At 36.2% G+C, this 13,208-nt stretch overlaps 1 protein-coding gene across 2 annotated transcripts in view; it reads left to right on the forward strand.

The window, feature by feature from the left end:
* The first annotated feature begins 3,482 nt into the window (after positions 1–3,482).
* The window catches only part of LOC149924481 (metabotropic glutamate receptor 6-like), a 240,940-nt gene continuing 231,214 nt past the window's right edge, over positions 3,483–13,208 (forward strand). For both annotated transcript variants that reach the window (XM_090159851.1, XM_090159852.1), the window contains exon 1: positions 3,483–4,231. In XM_090159851.1, coding sequence (XP_090015977.1) covers positions 3,661–4,231 — 571 coding nt within the window. In that variant the 5' untranslated portion in view covers positions 3,483–3,660. The remainder of the gene's footprint in view (positions 4,232–13,208) is intronic.

Here is a 13,208-nt window from a genome sequence, read left to right on the forward strand (position 1 = left end):
TTACATTTCATTATATTTCATTTCACTTCATTATATTTCATTTCATTACATTTCATTACATTTCATTACATTTCATTACATTTCATTACATTTCATTATATTTCATTTCACTTCATTATATTTCATTTCATTACATTTCATTATATTTCATTTCACTTCATTATATTTCATTTCATTACATTTCATTATATTTCATTTCACTTCATTATATTTCATTTCATTACATTTCATTATATTTCATTTCACTTCATTATATTTCATTTCATTACATTTCATTATATTTCATTTCACTTCATTATATTTCATTTCATTACATTTCATTATATTTCATTTCACTTCATTATATTTCATTTTATTACATTTAATTATATTTAATTACATTTTATCATATTATATTTTATTATAATTTATTATATTTTATAATATTTTATAATATTTTAAAATAATTTATTATATTATATTTTATAACATTTTATAATATTTTATAATATTTTATAATATTTTATAATATTTTATAATGTTTTATAATATTTTATAATATTTTAATATAATTTATTATATTTTATAATATTTTATTATAGTTTATTATATTTTATAATATTTTATTATTGAAGTGTACGATAATGGATTTGCTTGTTGAAAACTAGGTTATCAATTAAAGTTAAACTGAATTACAAATTATTTTAACATTTGAATTGTTGGGAACTATTTAGTATTCTTAAGAATAAGGAATAGCAAAAAACAGTTACAAAATACATATTAGAATAAGAATTAATTCAGGTGGCCAGGTTACAATGCGTAGGATGGTGGTGGCCAGCCCTTCATGCCACGGAAACAAAACCTAGTAAACGCCATTTATTTTCGAGATAATTAATATTTATTTTGATTTGCATTACTTCTCGTAGGCAGCCGTAGTGCTAATGCGGAACGGCGGGGTACAAATACATAAACTTAGACTTATGATGATAATATAAGGGGTAACTATCTCAAGATTTTAATATCATCGATGAATGCCGAAATTTTCTAAATTGGCGTTTACTAGGTTTTGTCACGAGACAGCCTATTTGCGCCTTTACTCTGCTCTACGCGGAAGGCGTCCTTACCCCATCTGGTGGCAGAGGACCTAAATAAATATTCATATAATTTTCAAAATTGGCGTTTACTAGGTTTTGACACGAGACAGCCTATTTGCGCCTTTACTCTGCTCTACGCGGAAGGCGTCTTTACCCCATCTGGTGGCAGACGACCTAAATACATATTCACATAATTTTCAAAATTGGCGTTTACTAGGTTTTTCCACGAGACAGCCTATTTGCGCCTTTACTCTGCTCTACGCGGAAGGCGTCCTTACCCCATCTGGTGGCAGACAACGTAAGTAAACTTTCACAATGTTTCTCCTTAAGGTGTATTTTTTACCAATTTAGCAGTTTATTTAATCATAATTTTAGTCTGGAGAAATTACAGGCGTTTCAAGTACTTAGAAAATGTTTATTTAATCCCAATTTCAGTTAATTAAAAGTAAAACAGTTCCTTGTAAAAAGTCATCAACCAAAGACTACTTGGTCGAAACGCGATTCGGACATCAAATATTCACAAACTTTCGGCTCTTAAATATTCACATTATCTGTAAAGCGAAAAACACATGTTAGCAAGTTGAAAATAGATCAAACTTCATTTAGTTCCCCAAGTTTTTGTTTCTTTCATCAATTCGAAGAGAATCCATTTTTAAAGGTTTTCGATATTAAGTTCCCATCAAGTGCCCTTAAAAAAATACGGCAGGTCCATTTTAACCCTTACCATTATGGACTGTAGAACGCGAACCTTACATTTTCTATGGTTTTTTTTAATGTTATTCTTAAATCTTCGCGCTAAAGACGGGGAGCGCGAAACTTTCAACACGTTTTTGCGTTTCGTATTTCTATAAGTGTACGTAACATCGTAAGTATGCCTTAGTATAACATTTCCATGTCAAATATTCGAATGAGACATTTTTAACACGGACCCAAAAATAGAAAATTCTTATAAATTCTCACCATGAAAATGAAATTTGGCGATTTTTCAAAATCAGCTTCACGAACATCCGTCGAGGGGGTAGTCACTCGTAAAATCTGTATACACCTGATTACTAATTTTCGAAAATCATTCGTTGATTTCCACCTAGGTGCAACAAACACAAGGAGAACGCAGCTAGGCAGTAGCGGCGCTAAGGGTGGGCTGAAGTGGGCTTTAGCCCCCTGCATTTCTGAGAGGGGCCACATATTTATATTAAAGGGGCCACAAATTTATAATTAAGAGGCCACATATTTTAATTTATGAATTTTCTTTATCTCTAGAAATTTGTTTTATTGCCTTTCAAAATCAATTTGTTTACTCAATAAGATAGTAGACCATAAACAGATAGATTCGGGAGGACGGGAGCGGAAATTGAGAGAAAGTTGAATGGACAATAGAAAGAAAAGAAAGGAAATTTATGGAAATACCCCGGGCATGTACGTGTCCCCTCCAGGTCGGATACAAGGTCATATAGGGGTCCAGTAAACCCGACGAGAGCCGCAACAAGAAAACGACCTTGCTCTTCTCGCTTCCTGAAAAATGTATAAAGGGTTACTAAATTTGTAAAATGGAGTGAAGCTACACTCCATGGTTGTAAGGGCCACAAAATTCTTAGGGGCCACAAAATAATTAGCCCACCTGTGAAAAAACCTTAGCGCCGCTACTGCAGCTAGGCTTTAAACACACTAAAGCAGTGTTGTGTACATATTTCATTGGACGAACCTTTACGCTGCACGTTTTACGGGCGGGGGGAAGACAATTTCCGAATTTTCCCCTTCCGACGGCAGCAGGCGCTCAAGCGTCTGACCAATGAAAAATTTACACAAATTGCACTACTTTTGACGGGTTGCGATCTAATTGTAAGGGCAGTGCTGTGTTTGTTGCTCCTAGTTTCCGAGTTCTCTTTGATTTCTAGTGATTTATCACAATTTCTCCGTGAATTCCAGTGATTTTCTTAAGCGATTTCCCGTGATTACTAACGATTTGTACACTTGATTACTTAAGTGACTACCGCCTCGTATAAAGTTGATGACGCGTTTTTCGTTACGGATTTGTAAGTGACGTAATTTACTTCATATCCCGCCAACAAGGTTTCGCAGAAGAAAATGCTTTTATGGCGTACTTACGAGTGATTATGTTACGTATGCTATAAGAAAACACCGTCTGGTAAATCCTCGTAAGCCGTGGTAAATAACGGTGGAAATAACGGGAGGATGGCCGGGTTGGATGGCTGGGTTGTAACTCATTGTAGCTTGGCCGAGTGTCTCACGTGGAAGGGAATCGCGACGCCTTCGGAGCGAGAGAGAGAGAAAGAGAGAGAAATGGAAGAGATAGCGTCTCCCCCTGGCGGGATCCATCGTAAGCTTAATCGGTATAAAACGGGAAGCTCGGGACGTCGGCGGATCAATGTCAGCGTCACTGGGGAAGCGGAACGGGAGCCGCCTACAGTCTCTCAGCGTCTTTCGGACAGTCAGCATCCTGACAAATCGCGGCCGACGCTGACGGCCACGCCGATGTCACGCGTCATCTTCGTCACCCTTCGGTACAGATATGACGCGAAAAGTCGTCTTCGTTGACGGGTTCGTTTAATTAGCTACGAATTCGGTAATGTCTCCGTTAATCAAACGCGGGGATAAGTGGCTGACTCTGGTCTCCACGGTGGTTCTCTTCCCGTTCATTTACACGTGGCCGAACGAGACGGACACCAACGAGACGGGGCTTTCGTCCAATTCGTCGTTTGTGGACTTGAGCTGGATCGGTCAGTCCGACTCGAATGAGACGGATTTCTTGACCACGCGACTGTTCGGTTTGGGTTTGCCCCTCGACGAACAGGACGATGATTTCGACTATCTCGGACCTTGGAAGCGGTCGGTGTCCACGCGATGGTACAAAGTGAACGAGAGCCTCGAATACCCGTGGCCGGTCAAGAGGATCGCCGAGATGGAAGGGGATATCATTTTGGGCGGATTAATGATGGTCCACGAGCGCGAGAACACCATGACTTGCGGGCCCATTATGCCCCAGGGCGGAATACAGGCGCTGGAGTGCATGCTCTACACTCTGGACTGGGTTAACAATCAAAGCGACTTTTTACCCGGGATCAAACTCGGCGCGTACGTCTTGGACGATTGCGATAAAGATACCTACGGTTTGGAGCAAGCAGTCGACTTCATTAAAGGTATTACTTTACTTCAGATAAGTTCCTACCTAAATTAATCCCGAAAATTTGTTACGGATAAATACTTAGTATTTAATTAAGTCGGAAAATTTTCCGGAAAATGACCCAGGCCTTTTTTCCGGAAAATTTTACGTATTTTTCCGAAATAAATAAAAAAGTTTTAATTCCATGATTGGTCTAATATTGTTTACAAATTTAAATAAAGCGGCATTTTTTTCGAATCTAAAAGCAAAACTAAACATCTTGACTAGCTTTAAACTAATTAACAATGTAACACTATTAATGTTTTGTAGTATGTTTACTGTTATTAGACATTTTATTTATATCAATAAAAAATTAAATTACTTTTTAAGGGTTTTTAATTTTTTTGTTTAAATTTTTTATTTCCGATTAGCGGAAAAAATTTCGGAAAATTAACAACATGGATTTTTTACTCATCGCGATTCCATAAATATTTAAATGATTTTGCTAATATCTAGGAAAGGATTATTTTCAAACGCACTTTTAAATATTCGAAACATCTTTGAAGTTAGAAAACGTTTCCTTATTAATATTATAAATTAAATCCAAATAGACTGAGCGTTGTACGTCTTAGTCCACTAATGATCTTCGTATCTTCTTTCATCTTTTCTTATTTAAATACATGAATTAATGCGCTTTTAGCTTCAATTTTGCATGCCTCGGCTTAATTACCTTTGAAGAAAATCCTCTTTAACGAGGCAAGCACAAAAAACTCCCTTATATGTATTAAATTAAATCTTAATCTCTCAATTCCTTAATTTCATTGAAGCTTTTCGGGAAACAAATACAAGCTATAGCCACATTGTTAACGCAGACAACAATTATCTCCTTGGATTATTAAAAAATATTCGGTAAATAATATTTCATGAACCAAATATTTTCCCAAGAAAACCATTAAAATAATTTAAAAAAAAATCCCAAGAAAACTATTCAAATATAACATTTCCCCCTTAAGAAAATCATTCAAACATTCAAATATAACATTTCCCCCTTAAGAAAATCATTCAAACATTCAAATACTTTCCCAAGAAAATCATTCAAATATTCAAATACTTTCCCAAGAAAATCATTCAAATATTCAAATACTTTCCCAAGAAAATCATTCAAACATTCAAATTTTTCACCAAAAAAAACATTCAAATATAACATTTTCCCCCTAAGAAAACCATTCAAATATTCTAATATTTTCCCAAGAAAACCATTCAAATATAACATTTTCCCCCTAAGAAAACCATTCAAATATTCAAATATTTTCCCAAGAAAATCATTCAAACATTCAAATTTTTCACCAAGAAAACCATTCAAATATAACATTTTCCCCCCAAGAAAACCATTAAAAGATTATTTTTTTACCAAGAAAACCATTAAAATATTAAAAAAAATTCCCAAGAAAACTATCAAAATATTAAAACCAAATTCCAAAGAAAATAATTAAAATATTTTAAAAAATTCCCAAGAAAACCATAAAAATATTTTTCGAAGAAAAACGTTAACCTGTAGAAAGTAACTCGAGAACCGTGAAATATTTTTAAATACCATATGTAACAGAATAATTTGTTATTATATCAAGTAAATTGCGTCACTTCCATCTCTGTGACGAAATATGCTTTGACAATCTATAGTTTAGCTCGTGCCTCGTGATCACGTGATGTCGTTTCCATGACATCCTTTTCATTAACGCAAGGACTATAATAATTTTCCATTTTTGCGTCTACTTAATTATTGTATGTTCCGTGTGAAATATTATATCATTGAATGTTTTTTTCTATGTATATGTGAATAACTTATACATATAAAGTTGACATTTTTATGGAAAACGCGTAGAGGACCCAAATTCCCTTGTCTTAAATAATTCAAACGTTTAAAAATTAAAATTTTTTTGGTGTTGTAAGTCGTAAAATTTTCCGCAGAAAATATTCCGCTCGGAAACTTTTCCGGAAAATGACCGACGCCTTTTTTCCGGAAAATTTTCTGTATTTTTCCGAAAAAAAATAAAAAAAGTTTTCATTCTAATATTGTTTGCAAATTTAAATAAAGTGCCATTTTCGCCTCTTTTTTCGAATCTAAAAGTAAAACTTAATCTCTAGACTAGCTTTAAACTGATTAACAATGTAACACTATTAAAGTTTTGTCGTATGTTTACTGTTATTAGACATTTATATCGATAAAAATTAAAAAAAAAATAAAAACCCTTGAAAAGTAATTTATGTTTCAATTTTTTATTTTTCCGATTAGCGAAAAATTTTCCGCAATTTGGAAATTTTTACGCATTTCATTTTTCCGGAAACTTAACAACACAAAATTTTTTACTTTACACTAAAGAAATTGATTCGTTTACGCGTATTTCATATAAGGTTTTTCGCTCGTACTTAAACTCTGTTTCGAAGAAGGGTCAGGAACGTATTGGCTCAACCCGCAGGCCAACCGCAAATACACGCCTCCCTCATTCTCTACTGATTCCCTCAGGGAACTAGACTTTCGAAAGCTTTCGTTAAATCCCTGACCACCTAAAATAGAGAACAATGTTTTTCTCTCTTGGAGAAAAATCTCAGTAACTTAGCAAAATGAAAAAACCTCACAGATTTTCGATCTATGCTGCAAAATATCTACGATAGGCCAATTTGAGCAGCAATTTAAATGTTCAAATTTGCATAAGAAATCGATCAACTTGGAACATATTACCGGCTACCTTAGATACTCGGAATAGGTACCATCTTTGCTCTGAAAACCAAAAGAGGGCCAGCTTTAACAGAAACGGACCAACTTTGATCAGAACTATAATCCTAAAATGGACCAAGCATTCGACGAAGTTTGATCTAAATAGCCACTAACTATAGTCCTAAAATTGGCCAGAAATTTGACCAACTTTGGTCTATAAACAGACTAACTGTATAGTGCTAAAATTGAGCAGAAATTCGAACAAGTTTGAATAGAAACCGACCAAGTTTGAACTAAAAACCGACCAACTTTCGTCATAAAATTGGCCAGAAATTCGACCAACTTTGGTCTATAAGACGACTAACTGTATAACTGGTGCTAAAATTGAGCAGAAATCCGAACAAGTTTGAATAGAAACCGACCAACTTTGAACTAAAAACCGACCAACTTTCGTCATAAAATTGGCCAGAAATTCGACCAACTTTGGTCTATAAACCGACTAACTGTATAACTGGTGCTAAAATTGAGCAGAAATTCGAACAAGTTTGAATAGAAACCGACCAACTTTGAACTAAAAACCAACCAACTTTCGTCATAAAATTGGCCAGAAATTCGACCAACTTTGGTCTATAAACCGACTAACTGTATAACTGGTGCTAAAATTGAGCAGAAATTCGAACAAGTTTGAATAGAAACCGACCAACTTTGAACTAAAAACCAACCAACTTTCGTCATAAAATGGAACAGAAATTCGACCAACTTTGGTCTATAAACCGACTAACTGTAAAGTGCTAAAATTGAGCAGAAATCCGAACAAGTTTGAATAGAAACCGACCAACTTTGAACTAAAAACCGACCAACTTTCGGCCTAAAATTTACCAGAAAGTTTGATCAGAAAAATGACCAATATTGAACAAAAAGTCTTTTAAAAATTGGACTGAAAATCCATTACTTTTGTACGATCAGAGAACACGTAGAACATAGGGTGTTTCAAAAGGTTATGCCAAAATTTTAAGGAGTTGTAGGGGGTGAGTTGAGAAGTATGCCTGTTTTTCCCCATTTTCCTACGATGAGTTAAAAGAGCGCCAGAGAGCTTCAAAGTGTGGCCTACTAGCCCCTGGAAAGAGGCTGCAACAAGCGCAAAATTTCAAATTCGAGGTAAAAATGGAACTTCATAAGGAAAACGCCTCCAACATGGGGAGTATAGCAGTCTGATAATTGCAGTTCATTTACTTTTGACAAAACATTATCAAGGTTTAATTCCAAATTCAACTCAGCAGTTAACGGGGAACAGATCATAATTTGAACAGTATGGCTAGGGAATCTCTTCGATCCGTACGTTTCTGCCGGTAGAGTAGTTTTAATTTATTAATCCGTATAGAAAATAGCTGGTCGTGATAATGATTAGGCATAGCACTATGCTTCTTAACATTGTTGACTGAGGCTTCCATCAGGATTTTTACTATAGTTTATTATCAGGGTACTGCAAACATTCAACTCTACTCGGTCCTTTGACATTTGGGCCTCTTTCGTATAGAAACCGCTTTGATGTCTTTAAATAAATAAATGGAACCTATAGTTTTTCTAACGAACAAATGTTTTCAATTTGTGTTTAATTAAAAATAAAATATTAGCGAAACTGGTACGATAAACCAAAAAGGAGATTTTTTGATTTGAGTAAGGAATTGCTAGTAAATGATACTCAAAAAATTTATTTTAATTTTCAAGCTTTCGGATATAATTCAGAGATGGATCTTGTTAAATTTGACTTGGCTCCTTCATTTGGCATGCTAATTAAGCCGAGAATCTTTATTAACTGATGCATTTGTTATCGGAAAATCGAAAGTATGCGCAATCAAGTAACATAAGAACAATAAGTATGATAATTATCATAAAAGGTTTCCAGACTTATTTGGAAATCGATTTTTGGTTCAGCCCCCTAGCGTCAAAATATGCCCAAGGCGAGTTATACGAAATAGACTAATGCTACCAAGTAAGATAATATACCACTCACAATTTTGTCAGACTTTTCGTTTGCGAGTTTTAGTCAGAGCTTGGCGAAAATGGTCAGTGTCAAAAAGAGGTTCGGTATGAAAATTACCGTGAAAGTTGTAGGAAGTGTTATACGTATTCTTATTATGTTATTCATGGTGTAAGTATTTAAATACTATTAAAATAAATTAACACTCGACGGAAAATATAACGGAATATCGACGAAAAAAAAACGGAATCTTGACGGAAAATATTACTCTTGCCGGAAAATGTGATGGAATATCGATGAAAAATATGACTCTTGACGGAAAATATGACGGAATATCGACGGAAAATACGACTATTGGCGGAAAATATGACGGAATCTTAACGGAAAATATTACTCTTGGCGGGAAATATGACGGAATATCGACGGAAAATATGATTTTTGGTGGAAAATATGACGGAATATCGACGGAAAATATGACTATTGGCGGCAAATATGACGGAATATCGACGGAAAATATGACTCTTGGTGGAAAATATGAATCTTGGCGGAAAATATGCGGAAAATTGTCTGCCAGTCTGGGGTCATTCGATTTACAGCTGGTTCTTCCGTCGAGTGTGTGAAATTAGTCTTAGACTAATAACAATAAAGGGATATTGTATGGCCATGGATTCTTCTTAAAAGCATTTTAACTATATACTTTAAAAAAAATATGTTTTAGACTCTTGTCAAGGGGGGGGGGGGGAGTCAGTGTTATCGAAAGTATAAATGTTTAGAGAAGTATTCCTATAGTTCTAGTGTTATTTGCTGGAAACATATATTTTCTCAAGCTGTGATTGGGTTTTAAATAGTTTGTGGCGAAATACACCATTATAATGATATTTTTATTTCATGTGTAAAATATGATTTATAAATATATAAATATCCTTACGCATTCACGCGTCGAAATTTCAGGCGCGATGCGGAAATTTTATCTAAGTTAAATTAATTTTCTTTTTAACCTAATCTCAAATACGGGGCTTACAAATCGCAAGCTGATTTAGCCCCGTTGTAATAATTTAAATTATTAAGAAATCGAGAGTATATGTATCAAGTGTAAAATCTAAAAATCAATAGATTGAAATTGAAATTGAATTCGCTTCTAGACGAATCAGTGCAGATCGGTTACATGGGATAATGAATCAGGTACAATATCAGATCATATTTATGAGTGAGAGGAAAATAACAGATTAACGTTATCTGACTAATTGATTATTTTCGGTTATCTGATAATTACGACCCGAATAAACTGATCAATTGAACGCAATTCAAGTAATTTAAAAAGAATTTAGTAAAATATGAAAACGATTTAAAGCAAGTGTCGGTTCAACGTCCAGTAGCTCTTTTTTCAACAGATGTCGCTATTGTCGACATCAAAACAAGATAGTTAAGCTATATTTTGACCCAAAAGGCGATAATTATAGATACCCCTCGCGTTGATTGGATCGTTTGTAAATTGGTCAATAACATAAATTAAAACAATTATAAACAATATTTTTACATGGGATTTATAATTTAGGTTAACGCCAAATAAATAGAGTATAATTTGTCCAAATATAACACTCTACAACGGCTCTCTGACGACGTTATCATTTGGCTATTTTGAATTTAGCTTCCTTTGTCATTAGTAGATGGCACCTAGGAGCAACAAACACAAGGAGAACATAGCTAGCCTTTAAACACGCTAACGAAAGGTTGTGTACGAATTTCATTGGACGAGCGTCACGAGCCTTTACGATGAACGTTTTACGGGCGGGGGGAAGACAATTTCCGAATTTTCCCCTTCCGACGGCAGCAGGCGCTAAAGCGTCTAGCCAATGAAAAACGTACACAAGAAAATCCACGACTTTTGACGGGTTGCGTTCTCCTTGTGTGGGGTGTCGTGTTTGTTGCTCCTAGATGGCACCACGGTCTCCAGTAAAGTTGCTTTTTTCTAAGAATCTGATAGATTCATGGCCATCTCTAATAACAGGGGCCTTTTCATAATACAGGTGGCAATGATAGAGCCGACAGTTGCTTTAATTGATTTTATATAAATTATTTTTATGAAAAATCGAAGAATATAAAGAATAACTTCTGTTGGGGTAATGTAAAAATGAAGTTTTGAATTCTTTAAGCTTAGACATATACTTCTCTAGCAAGTAGTATATATACTTCTGGAGTCACTCAAGCGGATACTATTTTTCCCTTTCGTTAAAAATTTACTCAACCGGCCCACATTTTCAGTTGGAGGAAATGCCACCGGTTAACTCAATAACCTCGTTATAGACGGGCTTAAACTTGAGACTCATTTTTTAGATGAGGCCGGTTTGACCGAATGCGAGCTGTTACACCTAACGGGAAAATTTATTTCTCCAAAATGGACCAAAAGTGTCGTTCGGGGAGGCATACGCGCCGAAACAAACATTTTAAGAGAGAGTATCCTTGCTAGTACTTAAAAGTTTTCGGTAGAAGAGATACTGACTCTATAGCAATCCATCGGGCGAATGGCGCGCGGGTGGTCCCGACTTCACTGTATAAAACCGCATTAGACTTGATGGAGCGGATAAAAATAAATGGCAGACAGTCCGAATGATGCCCCGATATTGATCCTCCCGAAATCTCTGCGTGGATTACCTCGCGGGGAACGGGTAGTTACCGAAAGCGCTCTCCAAAACCCTAACACCCCCCCAACCCTACCCCTTTAATGTTCTCCCGCAGGGGTCCCAAGTCCTCGATTTTTATCTTTTTGGTTATCCAAAACGCGCGCGCTCTTCTCGGATTTGTCGGAAGGGGCTAAAGCCACTAGACCGCTGAGAGGCCAGTCGTTAGTGGCTTTATCGCGCTCCTAACCTTCCGCGGGTGCCGCTCGATGTTATCAGGCTTCGCCGAAGTAGCTGGAATACTCGAGTATTCGAAGAGATTCAACATATTCAAACTTTCCACCAAGATTGGCTCTTTCCGGCGCGACTGGGGCGTTCTTCTTTTAGTAATATCCGAAATTTATTTAATCAAGGACGCGTTCCCTTTGATATTTAAATGCGCTTCGGGCTCCGAACCAACCGAACAGCGTTTCCGCGTCTTCAATTTTATTCAATAAGTTCTTCCGGTAAACAGGAATAGAGCATTTTCCATCCAACCAAACAGACCGAATTCCTCTATTTGCGGCGAAAAATGCGCCGAAAGTTATGAGGTTTGCCGGGGAGCCGTCGGACGGTCTTACTTCGGAACTTTATTTAAGCCAAGAGAAACTTGACGAGCTATTTCCAATTAGGAGCTTTGTCGAGGTCTTCGACACCCCCCTCGATCTTAATTCTATTCATTCGGTCTCTTTTTGCGCCGTACATTCTTTTGGTTTTGCTAGCGACGGATTATTTCTCCAGGCAACAAGCGACCGAGGCTTACCTAACTAAGTTTGTTAGCGGGGTACAGTCAATTCGTTAGTATCTACGGATCGATTCTCTCTCGGTTGTACTTTGCGAGAGAATAAAAATTCTGGGAGTCTTAGTATTTAGGAGTTGGCGCCTTAAGAGCGATGGAGTTTTGACCCTTCTTCTCCGTCTCGAAGCCGCTAGAGAACCAATAAAAGATATCTTTCCCCCTTCTCGTACGGCGTACATTCGGAGGCTATTTTTATTTTTTCCCTTTCTCGACTTCTAATAGCTTCGGCCTCACTACTCGTGGCCCCCTCCTGGCCCCCGTCACTGTCCGGTCGCGGCCGTAACTAGCCCCGAATGAACCGTCCTCATCCTCCGTCTCTCTCTCGGTATTGAGGGAGTCGAAATACGAGAAGGTGACGGCCCGTTACTAAAAGGACTTTGTTGGTCGCAACCCAAAGTGGAATGTTAGGTTTAGGGGGCTATTAGCCCGATTGAAGGATAGCTCTTGTCCCTAGTACTCTTTTTGACTGTTTTCGCGGGCTTGTTTTGGAATAAATCTACTCCGATAGCCGTTGTTTTCAAAAGTTCTTTTCAATCGTTGATCGCTTTGAGCTCTACCAACTTAACGTTAATCAACTCGAAAAAATATTTCACCAACTTAACGTTAATCAACTCGAAAAAATATTTCACCAACTTAACGTTAATCAACTCGAAAAAATATTTCACCAACTTAACGTTAATCAACTCGAAAAAATATTTCACCAACTTAACGTTAATCAACTCGAAAAAATATTTCACCAACTTAACGTTAATCAACTCGAAAAAATATTTCACCAACTTAACGTTAATCAACTCGAAAAAATATTTCACCAACTTAACGTTAATCAACTCGAAAAAATATTTCACCAACTTAACGTTAATC

The sequence above is a fragment of the Leiobunum rupestre genome, chromosome 10 (assembly GCF_980474605.1).
Source record: "Leiobunum rupestre chromosome 10, qqLeiRupe1.1.hap1, whole genome shotgun sequence".
Taxonomy (NCBI): Eukaryota; Metazoa; Arthropoda; class Arachnida; order Opiliones; family Sclerosomatidae; genus Leiobunum; species Leiobunum rupestre.